The following is a 22,768-nucleotide window of genomic DNA, read 5'->3' as shown; positions in this document are numbered from 1 at the left end:
AATGAGGTAACGGAGTTCCGCTTCCGCGGTGCGTCTCCGTTCCAGCCGTCAACCACGGAAGCGAACCAAGACTACAATACCCAGGGTGCAGCGCGCCACCTGGGGGCGGAGCCCGAGTTCCAAGTCCTTGGAGGAAGCAAACGCGAAACTAAACAAACGCTCGGAGCGTTCGAGTAGAGAAGTCTTGGTTCGAGTGCAGAACTACATTTCCCAGCGGGCATCGGGACCAGGGGACGTCCTGGGCCTCTGGAGTTGCCACCGTCGCGGGCGCGAGTAAGGTAACTGGGGCGCAAATTGACGTTTGGCTGGGCAAGTTTCCACTTCTCTCACACTGGTACCCTAGCGGATGGCCAGCTGGTCGGAGGATTCCGGGGCCCCTCGAGCCTGGGCGGGGTGACTCTGTGGGCGGATCCGGGGAATGAGCCAGCTCAGTGAAGGGTGTGGTTCTGGCTCGGGTCAGCCTCTCGAGCTGCCCCTCGCTCAGAGCAAAGGTCTGGTTTGTTTCTGCGGAGCCCGTGGGCCGCGTCGGTTTACGAGCTGCTGACGAGCTTGCCTGCCAGTCTGGTTGACTTGGAGTTGGGGTCTGCGCTTCCTGTCGCACCCTCATCCACACCGTAACCTGAACACTTCTCCTTTTGTCTTTATTTTGCTTTAACCTCAGATTCCTATTATCAGCACTGCCCTGTGGTTGTAAGAGTCCTGTGGGTAGGGAAGTTGTGTGTGTGTGTGTGTGTGTGTGTGTGCGCGCGCGCGGGCGCCCTACGCTTGTATTTAGACTTAATAACCAGAGCTCTGAGTGTGTTGAGTTTTAGGTCACTTGATTGATGCGATTCAGATTCCCCACAGCATTTGCCCAGTGAGTCCCCTGGCCCCAGTACTTGTCTTACTCTCTGGCCTGCTTGAGCCCAAGCCTCACTCATTCAGAACCACTGGGGCAGGCAGAGGAAAGCTGGAGTTTTCTGGCTGCTCCTCCTGGGACTGGTCCGAATGTTATAGGCAGCAGGGGAGGAGAAGGAAGCCCCCTTTAGTTTCACACTTCCACACTTCGAGTTCGGTTTTCTTAGTTAATAAATCTGATACTAAATGCCTACTTATCTCATTGGTCTCCTTATTTCCTACTTGTTTCAGAGCCCAGGTGAGAGCAAGTGTGATTATTTGGCACTTTAAGAGTGTCATAGGAATTTAGTTGCCACCTGCCGAAGCTCCCCCAGCCCGCCCAATAGTTAGGAAGTGTATCTGGAGGGTTGTTGTTTTTTTTTTTTTTTCCCTTCCTCCCCAGTTTAATGGAAACAGTTGAACCCATGGATTGACTGTTAAAGTTATATCTTATAGGAATAAGTAGTGGCTAATTATATTTGTGCATCATCCAAACGTTGTTTTTTTTTTTTTTTTAATTTCTAAAAGGCTAGATGGTTAATTGAAAGCTTGATTCAGTATATCAGCTGGAAACCAGAAGATGGAAAGGGTTAGATTTTAGTGTGTGGACTCTGGGAATTTCAATAAGAACTTTTAAGTGTGCTCTGTGCTCTTGAGACAGCTTAAAAAAAGAATCTTAAAAGTTGAAGAATTATATTGAGCGTATTACTCATCTTTTCTGCCTAAGTTATCCTAAAACTTAGTGGTTTAAAACAACAAGTGTTTATTACCTCACAGTTTCTGTGTGTCAGAAATTAAGAAGTGGCTTTCTGGGGTACCTGGTTCTGAGTCTCATGAGGTTGCAGTGAAGATATCAGCCAGGGATGCTGCCACTCAAAGGCTTGATTAGGGCTTCAGGATTAGCCTCAAATCTGGCTCACTCACATGCTTGGCAATTGGTTCTTTTTTGGCAAGAGGTCTCAGTTCTTCACTGGTGGGCCTCAATGAGCTACTTAAAAGTCATCATGGTATGGTGGCTGGCTTTCCCTAGGGTAAGAGAAAGACAGAATCCACAGTGTCTTATATAACTTAGCCACGTATGCCATATAGCAATTCCTATTGGTGACACAGGTCAGCCCTATTTATTGTGAGAGGACTACCTAAGAGTGTAATTACCAGGCAGCAGAGATCATCAGGAGCCACTTTGGAGGCTGGCCAGCACAGGAAGTCTCCCCTTTTTTGAGCTTATATTTTTTCATAAAACCAACATGACTTTCACACCATTATAAATATGAAACATTTGTCATGGTAAACATGTAGGTGTTTTTGCTTGGATAGTCCATTATCTTCAGTGATTTTTTTTTTTAATTGGGCTTATTTCTGTATTCAAAGCAGTGACATAAGACTAACTTGGGTCAGTTAAATTTTTATTATACCTTTCCCCAACATGGAATAGAATCCTTGGAACAAGAGAAGGAAAAAGGAGATTATTACTCTCATCTGGAAGCACAACTGTGAATTCAGTTATTGCCATACATTATCTTACAAAGCAAAAGGATCAGTGCTTGGAAATCTATGTTGAATATGCTTTTGTTAATTTTTACTGTTAGCATTTCTGTTAGCTATCAGCATTTTCCTTCTTTCTCTTTACATTCATCAAAGCATTCTAAAAGTTTGATTTAGTATACTTGCGTTATTTTATATAACTTAACTTACCGTGGTCATGATTGACCATGAGTAATTGCAATTGTTTGGTTTCTAAAGCTTTTCTTATGTTCAGAGTCCCCATATGTGTCACTGTCAGCAATAAACTCTCCTTTGGGCTTTGCTTCTAGACTCCTGTCTATCTTCCCGTTCCAACAGACCTGATGATATTTCCAACCCCTAGGCTTTCTATTCCAGCACTGGAAGCTTCTGGTGCACACTGAGTTGAGTGTAGAGGGTGTGTCAGGAGAGTAAAGACTTAGGACTAACTGGTTTTGAGGTGTAGGTAATGCAAAATACAGCAGTTCTGCAGGCAGTTGGAAAATGGTGATCTGAAGCTTGGGAGAGAAATCAGGGCTACAGGCACAGTTTTGAGAGTCATTCCTAAAAAGGTGGTAGATGAAACTGAAGTAGAGGAAGAGATCATTATGAGGGAAACTGTAAGTGAAATAAAGTGGAACAATGAGAGAATTCTGTTGTCTTGGGAATGGTTAGAAAATGGAAATCATTTTGTAAAACTCCAGTCTTTGTATAACTGAAAGAAGACGAATTTCTAACGTATTTTATGGTGGTGGTGGTAAAACACACGCACACACACACACACACACACACACGTAATGTGTTTTTAATGTTTATTTTAGCTTTTCAAAATGTCCAACAAAGAATCTTGTGGAAAAAAAGAGAAGTCTCGGAGAAAAGGCAGCACCGCATCACCCAACTTTGACGTAGAAGTAAGAATTTTGCTTTACTGTCCCAAAGATACCTTTTTTTGCAGTTCACTTTTGTGTTAAGAAAAAAATACCTCAGTTTTAAAATGAGCTATGTAAATATTTTGTTTTGCCCTTCTGAGACAGAAGTAATTTGTTTTTCCCATCCTTTTTTTTCACCCATTCTTGCATTATTTTATTTATTCCTCACACCTCTGTGAAGTAGGTACTTTATTATCCCAATTATACAGATGCCAAAACTGAGGCTTAGAGAGGTATGTAATTTGCCTAGCCATTCCTGACTTGAGTTCTAGGCCCTCCTTTACATAGAAATAACTCACCATTATACCTTTATTGTGTGTCTCCTTCTTCATTTACTCAGCACTGGATAAGATTATATGCTCATCAGTCAGAATAGGCTACCCTGTGTGGGGGAGGCTAAAGGTAGGGACGGCATGCTCACCATGTGCCTTTCTCTGTGACTCTCAACACATTACCTTAGGAAGTACTTTAAAAAAAATTTTTTTTAGTGTTTATTCATTTTTGAGAGAGAGAGAGAGCAGGAGAGGGACAGAGAAAGAGGGAGACACAGAATCTGAAGCAGGCTCCAGGCTATGCCCTGTGAGCACAGAGCCCGACATGGGGCTCGAACTCACAAATGTGAGATCATGACCTGAGCCGAAGTTGTAGGCTTAATTGACTGAGCCACCCAGGCTCCCTGGAAGTTTTGTTTTGTTTTTTAAGTTTATTTATTTATTTAAAGAGAGAATGAGAGTGAGTGGGGGAGGGGCAGAGAGAGGGAGACAGAAGATCTGAAGCAGGCTCTGCACTGACAGCACAGAGCCCGATGTAGGGCTCGAACTCACAAAATGTGAGATCATGACCTGAGCCAAAGTTGGACACTTAACCGACTGAACCGCCCAGACAAACTAGAAGTATTTTAGCAGATGAAATTTAGGGTGTCCCAACTAATTGAGTGAAATGTTATCTCTAGGAAACAAGACTGAAACATGATTTATGTGACCAAAACAAACGAAAACCCTGCAATTAGTTTTATTATAAACTCTCTGAATAGTCTGCTTAGTGCATCATCAGAATTAGACAATGTTTATGCTATATTACCATCCAAGAAGAGACTAAAGTCTAGCAAAGGTGAATATTCACTATAGAAGTGATTTCTGTGGTAGCAGATTAGTTCATAAGGCTTTTACATCACCTGGATAAAGTAGACTAAGGATCATTACACTTTTTGATGTTTGTTCCTTTCTTACTAACTATCTGATTACTAATTTGACCTCCCAGATATAGGGATAATTGGAAAGGGGACCCTGGAGTATGGCCTTACAGTACTATGGTATCTTTGGTTTATGTATCTTCTATTTGGCACTGATAATTGGCATGCCATTTGCAATTCTCCTATTCTCTTTTAATCTCCTTGAATCAGACTTTTTGTTGCCATCACTCCTCCAAATGTGCTCTCATCAAAGCCAGCAGCAGTGGTTTCCATGTTGCTAAATCCATTTGTTGCTCTTCAGACCTCATCTGACTTGAACCATCAGCAGTATTTGACATAGCTGATTACACTTTCTCCTTGAAACATTTTCTTCACTTAACTTTTGAAACACCATATTCTCCTGATTTTCCTCCACACTGATGACTGCCTGGAAGTGTCCTCTGTTGATTCCTCATCTTCTTAAACTATAACCTTTCAAATGCCCAGCTTCGGTTTTTCCAATTTAGTAAGTTGCAATTCCATTCTTTCAGTTGCTTGGGGCAAAGTCCTGGTCATCATCCTCTACCTGCATCCAGTCTATCAGCTTTCTCTTAATAATATATTTAGAGCCTGACTACCTCCTGTGCTGTCACCTTGATCCAGACAATCAGCTTGCTTCTCCAGGTTGTCCCAGTACTTTTCGTATTGATCTCCCTGCTGCCACCTTTGCCTCCTCATGTTCTCTTCTCAGCAAGCTGCCAGAATGATCCTATTAAGATGTAAGTCAGATCATGTCACTCCTCTGCTCTGTACTTTCTGGTGGTCTTCCATTTCCCCCAGAGTAACAGCTAAAGTCCTAGCTGGGGCCAACAAAGCAATCTGCTCTCCCCATCTCATCTCCTTTCATTCTCTCATTGCTTTCTCCATTTTGTGTTTTTTTGCTATTATTCCAACAAGCCAGGCACATACTGCCTCGGGGGCTTTGCCCTTGAACTGAAAGCTCTTTCCCTAGATATTCATGCGGCTTTTTCCTTCACTTCTTTAGGTCTCCAGTCAGATGTCAGCTTATCAGTGGGGCTTTTTCTGACTACTGTTTAAATTTGCAGCCACCTGCACCCCCACCTTCCAGCCCTTCCTGCCTTCTTTCTCTGTTTTATTGTTTTCCATCGCATCATCCGACACTAAATCTATTACTTGTTTATTTGTAAATTCCTGCACTAAATTTTAACCTCCATGAGGGCAAGGGCTTTTGTTCATTAATCTGTCCCCACTGTCTAGAATGGCTTTGGTACATGGTAGGTACTCAGAGTTTGTCCCGGGTCTGCTGAGTTTTGGATCCACTGAAACATAACTGGATGTATGATTTTGCTTTATAAAAGACTGAATTCCACCATGGCAGTGCCACCTCCCCGTACCTTTATCTGAGCCATCAGCTGTCTTCTGCTGTAACACCTGTATCCTATCTCATCTCTAATTCAAGAGCATCTAGATCCTCTGATTTCTAGTTGTCTTCTTTCTGGCTGAATTTCCCTCCCTCTTACCAAAGGATGTGTGCCTTTAAACATTTCCCCCCCTGAAGGTTATTATTAATATAGAAAGAATATTAATTTATAATAACAATGGTTAAATAACACTTACACTATACTTTATTTTGTGTCTTTCTTTCCTTTTTTCCACTTGGGATTCTTAGGATAAGAAAGAGAAAAAAGCTTCAAGTTCTCCTAGTTCAGCTTGCTGTGTAAGGTCTGTTTCATCAGAGAAGAGAAAACTGGTAAGTGTTCATATACTATAACTAACTCTAAACAGTATTTATATTAAAGTTTTAATGTATAATTGGAAAGTTTATGATATAAATTCCCCCACGACTTTTTTACTCATATTTTCTTTATACTTTATGATAGCCAGTAGAAAAAAAATAAACCAGTGTTTAGTTTTTTTCTTCCTTCTCACCAAAAAGCACTAATCAAGGCCTTCATTTCTTTCTGGGGATACAGGGCCTCAGCACAAGAGAAGAAAGAGAGAAATAGGATATAGTCCCTGTCCTAAAGACTTTAAAGAATAGAGAAAAGTAGAAGCACATGCACAGATAACTTAACAAAAGGACATACCTCAGTGTCAAAGCAGAAAAATGCACAATAAGTTAAAAGAATTCAAAACATCAATCACCAAGACTTGGAACATACTTAGGAAAAAAACGGTGGATGAAATATATGCTAACGACTGAATATAGATGGAATAAAGATGAATGAGTTAAAGAAAAAAGGTTTTCTTGGCTAGGAAAGCGTGGGCATTCTAAGAATCTATAGATGACTGGAGTGCATTCAGCAGAGAGAAAATAAACCAGCCTACCTAGAAACAGAAGGACTATTTTGAGGAAGAAAAATAGAACCTACCATGTGGGATCAGACAACATGGATATAAATTAAGATAGTTTTAAAAAGTCTCGTCCCATATATAATTATATTTGGCTTTACAATATTCTTGTGAGATAGCGATGGCAGATATGTAGTGTTTGTGTTTTCAGATCCAGAAGGTTAAGTGACTTGTCCAGGGACACAAAATTGTTTATAGCGACAGAGCCAAGTCCAGAGTCACATAAATAATTAGAAACACATTAAGCTAGCTCAGGGGTGGTTGGTGAAGTGCTTAACTACACTCAAGTTGAAAGTAGGTGTATGTGGGGATAGCTACAGGTTTGCAGGTAATGAGAGAAAGTAGTTGTGAAAGTTGTGTGAATGTAGAATTCTGTTTTTAAGAATTTGTTTTTGTACAGTGGCACTGCTATTTGAATCGATTGTTTCTATATTAATCTCCTTGAAGCATAGGTTTCATCATATTTCTCCTCTGTTGAAAAATCTTCACTCACTTTTTAGTCTGTCATTTAGGACCTTCTTAAATTCAGTCACACCTTAACTCTCCAGTTCTCTTTTTTCTTCCTCAAAATAGTCCTTCTGTTTCTAGGTAGGTTGTTTTATTTTCTCTCTGCTGAATGTGCGCCAGTCGTCTGCAGCTTCTTAGAATGCCTAAGCTTTCTTAGCTGGGAAAACGTTTTTTCCTTAATTCATTCATCTTTATTCCATCTATATTCAGTCGTTAGCATATATTTTGTCCATCTTTTTTCTTAAGTATGTTCCAAGTCTTGGTGATTGATGTTTTGAATTCTTTTACAACTTATTGTGCATTTTTCTGCTTTGACACTGAGGTATGTCCTTTCGTTAAGTTATCCGTGCATGTGCTTCTACTTTTCTCTATTCTTTAAAGTCTTTAGGACAGGGACTATATCCTATTTCTCTCTTACTTCCCTTGTGCCGAGGCCCCGTGTCCCAAGTACATAGAGAGACAAGGTGGGGGAGTAGAGATAGTGGCCACAGCTGGTTTCAGTCCTGGCTCTGCTGCTGACTTGCTGTGTGATGTTGAGAAAGATACTTTGCTGTATTTGAGCCTTGGGTACTTTATCTGTAAAAGGGGAATGATGATATTATCTATCTCACAGGATTTATTGGAAGGATTAAATAAATTGTTGTGTCATCCTATTCACTAACACATAGGTGTGGAAAAAAATATTGTCTCCCAGTCTCTTTCCCCTGTAACTGTGGTAAAAGTGCACAATTTATATTTCCTAAATGATACATTTTTTTTTCTTTCAGAAATCGGATCATACAGACATTCTGTACTGTGATATAAAAAGACAAGAAGTGAAAAGGTAAATTCCTCCTTTTTACTGATATTTTTTACTTTTTGGGCCTTAGAATTGTGAAAGTAAATATTTTGATTTGCAAATTTTTTTTTACTTTGGTTAGTACTGATTTGCATATAAATATTTCTAGTTATATCACAGGTTATGATTTTTTAATTTTTTAAAAATTTTTTAAAGTTTATTTCAGAGAGACCGAGATAGCATGAGTTGGGGAGGTATAAAGAGAGAGGAGGAGAGAGAGAATCCCAAGCAGGCTCTTTGCTTCTAGTGCAGAGTCTGATGTGGGGGTCAAACCCATGAAACTGTGAGATCATGACCTGAGCGGAAACTAAGAGACCGACGCTAACCCTTCATTATTGAATTTTCTTAATGTTAGTGTAGATTTAATAAAAAGTTGAGTGAAATAAAAAGTCTTGTCACAATTCTGTGCTTTCAAGTAAATGACCCTTTCAAGTAAAATGCTAATTTTTATCTCAGGTGATTTGATTTTGACTCACCCTTAGAAGTTTCATGACTTTGTTACATATAGTGATAGAAGAAGTTGTGTGGCTGGTTTAGAAATGTTATAAATTAAAGATGAATTACATATTACCTCTGAAGAGAATGTGGTGCATATTGAATTGGTATGGTTTCAAAACTGTGTTAATTAAAGAGGATATGGCCACAACTAGATAGCTTGGGGAAAAATGGTAGGAACCGTGGAGATTATTTTTATTTAGTTTCTGTGTTCTTTGGATAAAAATTTCAGAGAATTTTGTGGTGAAGGCATTTCTTGCCACTAATAGGGTACAAATAATTATAAAAGTATGCATAATAAAAGTTGATGAGATCATAGTTTCTCTGAAAATAAGGAGTTATGGGAAAATGATAAAATGGCATTAAGTATATACATAAAATTTCTGCTTCACAAACTCAATGTTTGCTAAAAACAAGAAAATTCAACTTGCCTCTAGCTTTTCTTCAGCTTTTTTTTTTATTGTCTTCTTTCTTTGTGATACTTTGCTTCTTATATTATTATCGGTTGAAGTACATTCTGTCATAAATTTCACATTACATTGACTATTACTTTCTAAATTTTTTAAAATATTTTTTATTTTTTAATTTTATTTTTTTAATTTACATCCAAATTAGTTAGCATATAGTGTAACAATGATTTCAGGAGTAGATTCCTTAATTTAGCCCATTCCCCCTCCAGTAACCCTTTGTTCTCCATATTTAAGAGTCTCTTATGTTCTGTCCCCCTCCCTGTTTTTATCTTATTTTTGCTTCCCTTCCCTTATGTTCATCTGTTCTGTGTCTTAAAGTCCTCATATGAATGAAGTCACATGATATTTGTCTTTCTTTGGCTGACCAATTTCGCTTAGCATAATACCCTCTAGTTCCATCCACATAGTTGCAAATGGCAAGATTTCATTCTTTTTGATTGCCGAGTAATACTCCATCAAATGTATATGTGTGTGTATGTATCTTCTTTATCCATTCATCCACCTATGGACATCTGGGCTCTTTCCATACTTCGGCTATTGTCGATAGTGCTTCTGTAAACATTGGGGTACATGTGACCCTTTGAAACAGCATACCTGTATCCCTTAGATAAATACCTAGTAGTGCAATTGGGTAGTTCTATTTTTAATTTTTTGAAGAATCTCCATACTGTTTTCCAGAGTGGCTGCACCAGTTTGCATTACCACCAGCAATGCAAAAGAGATCCTCTTTCTCTGCATGCTCGCCAACATCTGTTGTTGCCTGAGTTGTTAATGTTAGCTATTCTGACAGGTGTGAGGTGGTGTCTCATTGTGGTTTTGATTTGTATTTCCCTGATGATGAGTGATGAGGAGCATGTTTTCATGTGTCGGTTGGCCATCTGGATGTCTTCTTTGGAGAAGTGTCTATTCATGTCTTTTGCCCATTTCTTCCTTGGATTATTTGTTTCTTGGGTGTTGTGTTTGATAAGTTCTTTATAGATTTTAGATACTGACCCTTCATCTGATATGCTGTTTGCAACTATCTTCTCCCATTCTGTCCATTGCCTTTTAGTTTTGCTCATTGTTTCCTTCGCTGTGCAGAAGAAGCTTTTTATTTTTATGAAGTCCCAATAGTTCATTTTTGCTTTTGTTTCCCTTGCCTCCGGAGGTATGTTGAGTAAGAAGTTGCTGTGGCCAAGATCAAAGAGGTTTTTGCCTGCTTTCTCCTCGAGGATTTTGATGGCTTTCTGTCTTACATTTAGGTCTTTCATCCATTTTGTGTTTATTTTCATGTATTTTGTGTATAAGAAAGTGGTCCAGGTTCATTCTTCTGCATGTCGCTGTCCAGTTTTCCCAACACCACTTGCTGAAGAGACTGTCTTTATTCCATTGGATATTCTTTTCTGCTTTATCAAAAATTAGTTGGCCATACGTTTGTGGGTCCATTTCTGGGTTCTCTATTCTGTCCCATTCATCTGAGTGTCTGATTTTGTGCCAGTACCGTACTGTCTTGATGATTACAGCTTTGTGGTATAGCTTGAAGTCTGGGATTGTGATGCCTCCTGCTTTGGTTTTCTTTTTCAAGATTGCTTTGGCTATTCGGGGTCTTTCTGGATTTTTTAGGATTATTTTAGGATTATTCTAGCTCTGTGAAGAATGCTGGTGTTACTTTGATAGGGATTGCATTGAATATGTAGATTGCTTTGGGTAGTATTGACATTTTAACAATATTTGTTCTTCCTATCCAGGAGCATGGAATCTTTTTCCATTTCTTTGTGTCTTCTTCAATTTCTTTCATAAGCTTTCTATAGTTTTCAGTGTATAGATTTTTCACCTCTTTGCCTAGATTTATTCCTTGGTATTTTATGGTTTTTGGTGCAATTGTAAATGGGATCGATTCCTTGATTTCTTTCTGTTGCTTCATTGTTCGTGTATAGGAATGCAACTGATTTCTGTGCATTGATTTTATATCCTGCAACTTTGCTGAATTCCTGAATCAGTTCTAGCAGTTTTTTGGTGGAATCTTTTGGGTTTTCCATGTAGTGTATCACGTCGTCTGCAAAGAGTGAAAGTTTGACCTCCTCCTGGCTGATTTGGATGCCTTTTATTTCTTTGTGTTGTCTGATTGCAGAGGCTGACTTCCAATACTATGTTGAATAACAGTGGCAAGAGTGGACATCCCTATCTTGTTCCTGACCTTAAGGGGAAAGCCCTCAGTTTTTCCCCATTGAGGATGATATTAGCATTGGGTCTTTCATATATGGCTTTTATGATCTTGAGGTATGTTCTAGCCCTACTTTCTTGAGGGTTTTTATCAAGAAAGGATGCTGTGTTTTGTCAAATGTTTTCTCTGCATCTATTGAGAGGATCATATGGTTCTTGTCCTTTCTTTTATTGATGTGATGAATCACATTGATTGTTTTGCAGATATTGAACCAGCCCTGCATCCCAGGTATAAATTCCACTTGGCCATGGTGAATAATTTTTTTAATGTATTGTTGGATCCAGTTGGCTAATATCTTGTTGAGGATTTTTGCATCCATGTTCATCATGGAAATTGCTGTATAGTTCTCCTTTTTAGTGAGGTCTCTGTCTGGTTTTGGAATCAAGGTAATGCTGGCTTCATAGAAAGAGTTTAGAAGTTTTCCTTCCATTTCTATTTTTTGGAACAGCTTCAAGAGAATAGGTATTAACTCTTCCTTAAATGTTTGGTAGAATTCCCCTGGAAATCCATCTAGCCCTGGACTCTGGTTTTTGGGGAGATTTTTGATTACTAATTCAATTTCCTTGCTGGTTATGGGTCTGTTCAAACTTTCTATTTCTTCCTGTTTCAGTTTTTAGTGTATATGTTTCTAGGAATTTGTCCATTTCTTCCAGATTGCCCATTTCATTGGCATATAATTGCTCATAATATTCTCTTATTATTGTTTTTATTTCTGTTGTGTTGGTTGTGATCTCTCCTTTTTCATTCCTGATTTTATTTATTTGGGTCCTTTCCTTTTTCTTTTTGATCAAAGTGGCTAGTGGTTTATCAATTTTGTTAATTCTTTCAAAGAACCAGCTTCTGGTTTCATTGATCTGTTCTACTGTTTTTTGGTTTGAATAGCATTAATTTATGCTCTAATCTTTATTACTTCCTGTCTTTTGCTGGTTTTGGTTTTATTTGCTGTTCTTTTTCCAGCTCTTTAAGGCGTAAGGTTAGGTTGTGTATCTGAGATCTTTCTTCCTTCTTTAGGAAGGCCTGGATTGCTATATACTTTCCTCTTATGAACGCCTTTCCTGCATCCCAGAGATTTTGGGTTGTGGTGTTATCATTTTCATTGGCTTCCATGAACTTTTTGATTTCCTCTTTAACTTCTTGGTTAGCCCATTCATTCTTTAGCAGGATGTTCTTTAGTCTCCAAGTATTTGTTACCTTTCCGCATTTTTTCTTGTGGTTGATTTCGAGTTTCAGAGCATTGTGGGCTGAAAATATGCCCGGTATGATCTCGATCTTTTTGTACTTGTTGAGGGCTGATTTGTGTCCCAGTATGTGGTCTGGAGAACATTCCATGTGCACTGGAGAAGAATGTATATTCCACTGCTTTAGGATGAAATGTTCTGAATATATCTGTTAAGTCCACCTGGTCCTGTGTGTCATTCAAAGCCATTGTTTCCTTGTTGATTTTTTGATGAGATGATCTGTCCATTGCTGTAAGTAGGGTGTTGAAGTCCCCTACTTGTTATGGTATTACTGTCAATGAGTTTATGTTTGTGATTAATTGATTTATATATTTGGGTGCCCTCACATTTGGCACATAAATGTTTACAATTGTGAAGTCTTGGTGGATAGACCCCTTAATTATGATATAATGCCCTTCTTCATCTCTTGATACAGTCTTTATTTTAAAGTCTAGGTTGTCTGATAGAAGTATGGCTACTCTGGCTTTGTTTTGTGGACCATTAGCATGATAGATGCTTCTCCATCCCCTTATTTTCAATCTGAAGGTGTCTTTAGGTCTAAAGTGGGTCTTTTGTAAACAGCATATAGATGGATCTTGTTATCTTATCCATTCTGTTATCCTGTGTCTTTTGATTGGAGTGTTTAGTCCATTGATGTTTAGAGTGAGTACTGAAAGATAAGAATTTATTGCCATTATGTTGCTTGTAGAGTTGGAGTTTCTAGTGGTGTTCTCTGGTCCTTTCTAGTCTTTGTTGCTTTCGGTCTTTATTTATTTGTTTGTTTGTTTTTTCATCTTTTCTCCCCTCAGAGAGTGCCCCTTAAAATTTCTTGCAGGGCTGGTTTAGTGGTCACAAACTCTTAATTTTTGTGTGTTTGGGAAACTTTTTATCTCTCCATCTGTTTTGAATGACAGCCTTGCTGGATAAAGAATTCTTGGCTGCATATTTTTCTGATTCAGCACATTGAATATATTCTGCCACTCCTTTCTTGCCTGCCAAGTTTCTGTGGATAGGTCTGCTGCAAACCTGATCTGTCTTCCCTTGTAGGTTAAGGACTTTCTTCCCCTTGCTGCTTTCATGATTCTCTCCTTGCCTGAGTATTTTGTGAATTTGACTCTGATATGCCTTGTTGATGGTTGGTTTTTGTTGAATTTAATGGGAGTCCTCTGTACTTCCTAGATTTTGATGTCTGTGTCTTTCCCCAGGTTAGAAAAGTTTTCTGCTATGGCTTGCTCACATAACCTTTCTACCCATATTTCTGTCTCTTCCTCTTCTGCGACCCCTATGATTCTGATGTTGTTCCTTTTTAATGAGTCACTGATTTCTCTAATTCTTAAACCATGCTTTTTTGCCTTACTCTCCCTCTTTTTTTCTGCTTCATTATTCTCCATAAGTTTGTCCTCTAGATCACTGATTCTCTGTCCTGCTTCACCCATCCTTGCTACTGTAGCATCCATTCAAGATTGTAGCTCAGTTATAGCATTTTTTATTTCATCCTGACTAGCTTTTACTTCTTTTATCTCTGCAGAAAGGGATTCTAATCTATTTTCGACTCCAGCTAGTAATCTTATTATCGTGATTCTAAATTCTGGTTCAGACATCTTGCTTGTATCTGTGTTGGTTAAGTCCCTGGGTGTCATTTCTTCCTACTCTTTCTTTTGGGGTGAATTCCTGCTGAATTCTGTGGTTCAGCTTGTGAAGATTGTTGTGTTAATCCTCAGATCAGTTTTCTAGGTATGCAGGATGGTTTATTCTTGGTCAGGCTGTATTTCATGGACGTGAGACACACAAAAAACTTCCATGCTGTTCCACCATCTTGGCTCCTCCCTCACCTTCTAAACTTTTTGAACTGGATTTTTAATGCCTTTTATCATAGAGTATTCTTTTTTTTTTTTTTTTTAATTCTAAAACACTGCTTGATTTTTCACTAGTTACTTTTTGCCTCATTAAGGGCACATTTTGTAGCTCTTGATTTTACATCTATGTTACAAGAGCATGAATAGACTTCTAATTTACATACTACCCCCTTAGCCTTGTCCACGTTGTCTTTAGGGGGAAGAAGAAGCAATATTGTTGAATTATTTTGAGAGTGGGATCCAAAGTATTCCAAGGATGCAATGAAGTTCACCTTGGCTTTAGTATTTATTCAAAATTTGGGGACGCCTGGGTCACTCGGTCGGTTGAGCATCTGATTTCAGGTCAGGTCATGATCTTGTGGTTCGTGAGTTCAAGCCCTCTGTTTGTGGTACTCTCTGCTGTCAGTGCAGAATCTGCTTCAGAGCCTCTGTCTCCTCTCTCTGCCCGTCTCCCATAGGTGTACATGCTGTCTCTCAAAAATGAGTAAATGTTAAAAAAAATAAATGCTATTTGGTTTTAGCTCTTGCAATGCTGAATAATTGAATGCCTACTGCAACATTTCTGCATTCCTGAATCCATGTGTGATCAATGATGTTGTGTGGGTTATCATTGTATCTACTGAGAGTAACAACATCAGTAATATGTGGCATATTGGATTTATTGTTAATATCTGAATATTCACTTTCATATATTAATAAGTACTCTAGATGTAACTTATGTGAAATTTTCTTTTGTCAGAGACAAACTATATGTCACAGTAGGTATTTTAGAACTGTCTCATCATGTGTTTAAACAATATGGGATAGAAGCTATTATATATTGAAAAGTTTGGACAAAAGAAAGCTGTGCTTTGGAAACATTAGTATCAATAGTGCAGAACTTCTAACAACCATTGGTTGTCTGCAAAGAAAGTGGTTCATTTGCTGTTATTTATTTATTGGAAAAGTGAACAAACTTATTTGCCTCAAGATTCTAAGTATTTCTTTATGATATATGGCATCTTCTGTAAAAATCTCCCTATTCACCTATAGGGAAGGTCCCCAAATTGGTGGGACCTCAGTGAAAGCTGAGGTACAGATGAAAAAACAATTTTGTCATCCTGAAAGCCACTTAACATCATTCCATTACCACAATTCTCGATCCATGGTTGATGTATACATGGATGTATCAGCAATGAAAACATTAGCAAGGGTAACAATCTTAAGTTTGCTTTTGAAAGTTTCAGAAAGCATTTTTGTGAACAGTGCACTGTCAGTTTGTGGGATTTCTCCGGTAAGTTGCCTCATCACTATTGACCAAATCTTTTTAAGTCCAGGAGTTGAAGAGGTGAGAAGTTGTACCTCAGTTACTATTAGATAGAGGGCAGTATTGCCACCAGCAGTGCCCATTATTGGCAGAATTAGCCAAAAAGTAATTTATTCTTCAATTGAGCTAAGTTGAAAGTAAGTATACAATTCAATATCCTGAAGGTACATCATGATCACCAACAGAGCAGTCTAACAGCTGCTAGTGTTGAGAAATTGTTTCTGTAGGATGTCAAATTTAAAATGGCTACTAAACTTTTACATAACACAAGTGTAATAATAGTTTTGACAGAATTTCACATTTATTCTTATATCACAAGAGTTCATCAAGAATGGTGTTTCAACTTCAGCTGAAAATTGATTTTACACTAAGTCATAAAAAAATAAGTACTTTAAAAAAATGAAGAGTATTTGCTCCATGTCTAACTTATATCTAAAAAGAGCTCAGAACTTTAGTATTTTGGGGTTGCAAGTATAAAACCGCATTATCACAGTATATAGCATTTTGCAAAACTAGTTGATAAGAGATGATTTTTAAGATTTAATTTTGTTGGCCTTTTAAAAGGTATTGTATTCAGTTTTCATTAATTATGACCATGTAGACCATAGTGCCTAGATTGCTACAAAAGATGCAGTACAGTGTTATGAAGAACAAATAAGGAATGTGAAAATGCTCAGAGAACTACAGGGTCCCATTAAAATTCTTGAGTTATGTTCTGTTTGTTGTTTTCCTGATTTTTCTTTAATACAGCCAGCATCTTAAACTGGGTATACCAGTAGATGCCAAACAAAGTCCTATTAAAATTAAAATTAAAATTTTATCATTATTTACTAACAGATAAATAATGATGTGTAGTCTTTTTGTAGGAGGAGATAGAAGATAAAATCAGATGAAGACCTAGGTGAAACTCCTATTAAAAACTCCGAGATGTTTATAGTTTGCTCTTTTGTAATGAATTATTTGAGAAGTCACCTATTTACTATTTCTTTTTCCCCTGCCAGGCTATAAGCTAATTGGGAGTAAGGACTCAGTGGATGTATCCTCCACTGCCTCTCCAGTGCCTAGCACAGTGACAGGCAATTCGAACGCACTCAAGGATTTATTGATATGAATTAACAGATTGTGTTTCATTGATTTTTTTTCACCTTTCTTTTTGACTACAAAGTAGTATCTACTTTTATTAAACAGGAAAATATCACCTCTAGCTGTTGCTACTTCTAACATTTTAGTACATTTCTTTCAAGACAGTTAATTCCAATGGACTCAAGGATTTATTGATATGAATTAACAGATTGTATTTCATTGATTTTTTTTTCGCCTTTCTTTTTGACTACAAAGTAATAATACTTTTATTAAGCAGGAAAATATCACCTCTAGCTATTGCTACTTTTAATATTTTAGTACATTTCTTTCAAGACTTTTTATTATGCTTATTTAAATTGTTGAGACCACATTATATATACAGATTTGTGCCCTGCTTGATTTTTGCTGAATGTTATATCAACATGGTATATCAATATGTTTATATCAATATGTTTTGCTGAATGATATATCAGTATGTTATATCAATATGTTTTGTTAGATCATTGAAAACTTTCATAAGTATCATTTGAAATGGCCATAATGTAATAGCATATTTCTTAGTCATTTCTAAAATTTTAGTATTTACTACCTTACTTTTGCTATTATAAATAATCCTGGATTTTAAAAAAGTTTTTAGTCCATTTTTAATTTTTTTCACCTTGGTATAGATTTCTAAAATGAGAATTACTAGTAAGTCAAAGAATATGAACATTTTTAGAATTCTTAATTATATTGTCAAAAATTCCTTTGTGGAACTGTTACATCATTTTGCATTTCTACCATGAGAGAGTCCATTTTTCAACCCATTGCCAGACTTAATGCTATTTTAAAATCTTTGCTAATTTGGTAGAAGACAATGGTATGTCATTATCATTAGCATGTCTATGATTAGTAGGGAAGTTTAACTTTTTTTCTCAAATGTCCGTTAGCCATTCCCTTTTTCTCACCAGTAATTTTCTGCTTATGTCCTATTCTAGAGTCAGTACTTTTTGATGTGCTTTTTATTTACTAAGGTTGATAAGTGTCACATATATAACAAATACCATTTCCCAGTTTAAAAATTTTTATTATCTTTCAATATGCTAGAGGGTTTTTTTTAATTACAAATAATTTTTTTAATGTTTATTTTTGAGAGAGAGACAGAGCATGAGTGGGGCAGGGGCAGAGAGAGAGGGAGGCATAGAATCTGAAGCAGGATCCAGGCTCTGAGCTGTCAGCACAGAGCCTGACACAGGTCTCGAAGTCACAAACCATGAGATCATGACCTGAGCCAAGTTGGCTGCTTAACCGAATGAGCCACTCAGGTGCTCCAGTATGCTAAAGTTTTAAAGTAAATAGTCATTTTTTTTTAAAGTTTTATTTAAGTAAGCTCTACACCCAGCATGGGGCTCGAACTCACCACCCCAAGATCAAGAGTTGTATGCTCTTCCAACTGAGCCAGCCAGTCGCCTTGTAAATAGTCATTTATGTTTATTATTTCCCTTTGCAATTTTTCTCACCACTGTGAAGTTTAGGAAGTTCTCTATTAAGAAATCGGATAAATACTCCCTTTTTTCCCATATGGCTTTTAAGGGATTAATATGAAGTGTAGCAATTATGGTAATTATTTTGCACTTAAGTGTTTAATCTGTAAGGAATTCATATTGCCTGATATTATATGAAGCTATAAATTTGATTTTTTTCCAAATAGCAAACCAGTATTCCAACACCATTTGTAGAGTAATTCTTTTTTTTTTTTTTTTTAATTTTTTTTTTTTTTCAATGTTTATTTATTTTTGGGACAGAGAGAGACAGAGCATGAACGGGGGAGGGGCAGAGAGAGAGCGAGACACAGAATCGGAAACAGGCTCCAGGCTCTGAGCCATCAGCCCAGAGCCTGACGCGGGCTCGAACTCACGGACCGCGAGATCGTGACCTGGCTGAAGTCGGACGCTTAACCGACTGCGCCACCCAGGCGCCCCTGTAGAGTAATTCTTTACATTTCATTCTTAGTGTAGTCATGTATTTTTTATGATGTTTGTGTCAAGCCAGTTCTGTCATTTCCCTAACTAAAATGATACAGTGCAACAGTACATACAATCATGTGTAACTGTAATGTAACTTAGGTTTCTGTGCTGCTTTACAGATTGAATGTAGAAACCGACACTCCAGGAAGGAGACCAAAAATCAGTTCTTTATCCCCTCAAGGGCCTGTTAAACTCCAGGAAGCATCATATTCCGATGCTAATCAAATTGTCTCACAGAACCCTTCTTCACATGGGACTAAAAAAGATTTAACTAAATATGACAATTTTAAAGATATTAAATTGACAAATGTTAGGAGCAAGGCTGACCATGGAATTAAAAACTTTTGCGGTCCTAAGATTGCCAAAGATGTGAAACCAAAAACAGAAGGCCAAGCAAGTGAAAAACAATGGCCTCATTTACTCACTCAGGGGGAGAAGTTGAAAGAACTCAAGAAAGAAAGGTACAGGAAATTTAGAGACAGTTCTGAAAAATGTGTTTTGGGGAAACGCAAGAGAATCCATTTTTCTCAGGATTGTAATTCCGACAAGATAATCAAGGAATCCCTTGAATCTAGAAGAAGGAAGATCAGTTTCAAAATCCCAATAAAATCCCGTGATACTCTCCAGAAGCTTGTAGAAGAGAATGTCTTCAATTTAGAGTCTAACAATTCAAAGACTAAGCAGGAGAAGAAAGAAAGACTGAAAGGTTCTCAAGCTTCATTAAATTTGACTAGGCACAAAAGTGAACGTTTATTTTCAGAATCCACGTATAAACAGGCTGTACATGAGTGGAAAGGAAAATATCATCATGAGCATCGAGAAAGTAATGATTCAGGTTCTGGTGAAAACCCAATCCAGGTAAGGTGGTGCAAAATGAGAATGTCGGTTGTAGCAAAGAATTTTAGTAACAGTCAGGTTTGAGTTTTTTCTATTATTAATAGTGATCACAGAGAGCGGATTCACCTTAGTCAGAAAGATATTTGTTGGTTCCTTTATTTTACCTTTTTAATTCCAACCTCCTTAGGAAGATAATCCCAGTAAGTATCAAGGATACTTGGTAATAGAAGGTAATTGTGAAAAGGTAGAAAGCAGCACTTACAGAGAGTCCTTTCAAAAAAGCACTGTGACCGTCTCTTAGGCTCTTCTCTAACCCTGGTTACTATGGAACATCCAGGTTACTCTTCTGAAGAGCTATTCCTTTAACGAGTTGTTTTGGAGTGCCACTACCAGGCACCGCAATCACAGTCTCTGTTTTCAGAGACTCCTTCATGTGAGGAGACACACAAGCAATCATCTTAAGTCTAATAAGTACTTATCACTTAACATGGGAATACAGAGCCAGGGAATAATGGCCTTGTACACTGTAGAGGGGTTACTTAAGAAAGGTTTGCTGGACAGGGTCACGTTTAAACTGAGAGCTAAAGAATGAAAAGGAGTTATTCAGGTGAAGCCAGGTAGGGTGGGATGGGAGAAGCAGGGATGTTCCAAGCAAACGGAACTAGTATACAGAGATCCAGCCTGGAAAGTTTGGCACATCTCTTTTGCCTCTAAATTATGCAATAAATCAACACGTGTGGACTAGTTGGAGAACCTAATCTCTCTAGCCTCGTTCCTGTGGCAAATAAAATTATTTATCTTTATAACTTTTTTTAATGTTTATTTTTGAGGGGCAAGGGAGGAGCAGAGAGAGAGGGAGACCCAGACTCTGAAGCAGGCTCCAGACTCTGAGGTGTCAGCACAGAGCCCGATGCTAGGCTCGAACTCAGGAGCCGTGAGATTCAGACCTGAGCTGAAGTCGGACACTTAACCGACTGAGCCACCCAGACACCCCTAGAATTATTTACCTTTAAGAGAACTTAAGAACTTTGGAATTTCACAACTTCCGACAGCCTGATGTTTAGAGACTGCTTATAAACAGGGGTAGTTGAGCCTACCTGCTTTTAGGAACGAAGACTATAAGATACTTCCTAGGAGACACAGAGGGATTATAACTAGGGAGGCTGGAAGAGCTGGAGAGAGTACTTTTCGTTCAGTGTAACTGAAAGGGTCCAAAGAAGAAAACAGTTGAGTTTGTTCTTTTTATTGCTTTCTTAAAAGAAAGCTCCAGTTTTCTTGGGTTACAACCAGTTCTCTAGAGAAAATGTGAGAAAGGAATTTGAAGTTGCAAGATGTTCAGTGAACACTTTGGTGTCATTGCTTGATGTTCCCCCTGTACTGTGCATGTAAGGAACAGTACGAGAAAGCCCCGCAGTATACCTTACAGTCTCTTTTTGTCTCTAAATAGAATTACCACATAAATCAAAAGAGGTACTTAGCATGAATATTAATTAAGTTGTAGGAGAAGCAGTTTTTGCATGATTACTTTCCAGTTCTTGGCATTAAAACTCCTTATAAACTGTTCCTTTGATAGCAATCTAATCTGACTTAAAGTCCTTTAAACACAGGAGCAGCAAGTAAATATTGTTCTTATCTTAGTATATTCTCCTTAGCATATTATTGACAGTAGTTAATCTTCCTAACATTATGTTTGTTGTTTTTCTCACAAATTCTTTAATAGATAATTATCTTCCTAAAATTATGAGTGTACTTCACAAGGAAATAATTATTATTTTCTGGATTTGGTAATCCTGTTATTTAGTAATTCCATTATGCTTTCCAAAGAGAAAATACCTTCTTTTGTTTCTTATATTTTATAGCCCTTTGATAGAGACCCCTTCATTTGCACCCTCCCCTCACCATTGAAAACTAATGGTCCAGAGATTTATAGTTCATAGCCCACTTTTATTTTTATTTTTTTATAGGCCACTTTTATAAATAGCATCCTCCTCCTACAGGTCTATGAGGTAGTAATTCAACAGTTTATCAAACATTAATTAAAGCTGCCTATTATGTATCAGGTACACTTCTAGTTTCTAGGGATTTAGAGATGAATAAGATGATCTTTACCCTCAAGAATTTCCCAAGGAGGCAGATTAGTAGACAAATACAGTTGCAATACAGTGAAATAAACATTAGAGCCCTAAGAATTGGGCTGGTGTTATATAAATTTGGGGGTGAGTTAAGGAAGGGCTGACAGAGTGGAGATTCTTGAGCTTGGTGTGAAGGGTGTGTAGAGCAAGAATAAGAGTTCTCCCAGGGTGGAGGGCCAGCATGGTAATGGTAGCAAGTCATGAGATTGTCCCATGGCAGAGCATACATGGGGACTTAAGTTGTTCAGTATGACTAGAGTTGAGATGTGTAGAAAATCTGCATATAGGAGAGGGAGTAGGAGAGGAAGCCAAGGTCAGGCAATGGACTTCTTTGTATCCCATGGGAAAGATTTGTTCTGTTTTATCTTGTGTGCCTTAGATGGTGTAGACAGCCACTGAAATATAACCAGGGAAGCAGTATAATCTGGTTTTCAGTTTAGAATCACTCCAGTAGATAAAGTCATTGTTACTCTCATTATTGATACTCCTTTTTGTCATCCCCAGGGAAGGCTGTATCCCAGTTCATTTATTTAATAAAGTGTGGTAGGAGGAGGCAAACAAATGCCCACTGAGACTTTCTTTTTTTAATAGGGAGAAGTCTTCAGGAACAATTGACCTGAACTTTTTGGTTTGGAGAAGTGATAGAAAATTTATTAAAGTCACTGGAAGTGGCCTGTGGTCAAAGAGAGTGAAGGGTAGTAGTGACCTATGTAAATGAACAACAGGACTTTAAATATCAGGAGTTGTAGGAAATTCTGATAATGTTCTCTGGCTTGTTTGGCACTTCCTAATGGAAGAGAACCTTAAGGATCTGGTGAGATTTAAAGTCAATTGGAGAAGAGATTGCAAAATCAGAGTCATGACACAGTAAAGCTATAATGAGCCTATGTGTGTGATGTATATGGTATTATAGCATGTGAAGACTGGCGTTGGGAATTTAGGATGAAAGCTGAATTCCCAGTAAAG

At 37.9% G+C, this 22,768-nt stretch overlaps 1 protein-coding gene across 1 annotated transcript in view; it reads left to right on the top strand.

The window, feature by feature from the left end:
- The first annotated feature begins 144 nt into the window (after positions 1 to 144).
- Positions 145 to 22,768, top strand: part of SWT1 (SWT1 RNA endoribonuclease homolog) — a 102,072-nt gene continuing 79,448 nt past the window's right edge. Inside the window, exons 1-5 of the mRNA XM_030302409.2 lie at positions 145 to 278; positions 3,201 to 3,290; positions 6,170 to 6,250; positions 8,127 to 8,182; positions 18,953 to 19,691. Coding sequence (XP_030158269.1) covers positions 3,210 to 3,290; positions 6,170 to 6,250; positions 8,127 to 8,182; positions 18,953 to 19,691 — 957 coding nt within the window. The 5' untranslated portion in view covers positions 145 to 278; positions 3,201 to 3,209. The remainder of the gene's footprint in view (positions 279 to 3,200; positions 3,291 to 6,169; positions 6,251 to 8,126; positions 8,183 to 18,952; positions 19,692 to 22,768) is intronic.

This window comes from Lynx canadensis, chromosome F1 (assembly GCF_007474595.2).
Source record: "Lynx canadensis isolate LIC74 chromosome F1, mLynCan4.pri.v2, whole genome shotgun sequence".
Classification (NCBI taxonomy): domain Eukaryota; kingdom Metazoa; phylum Chordata; class Mammalia; order Carnivora; family Felidae; genus Lynx; species Lynx canadensis.
This window is presented reverse-complemented; position numbering and strand designations above follow the sequence as displayed.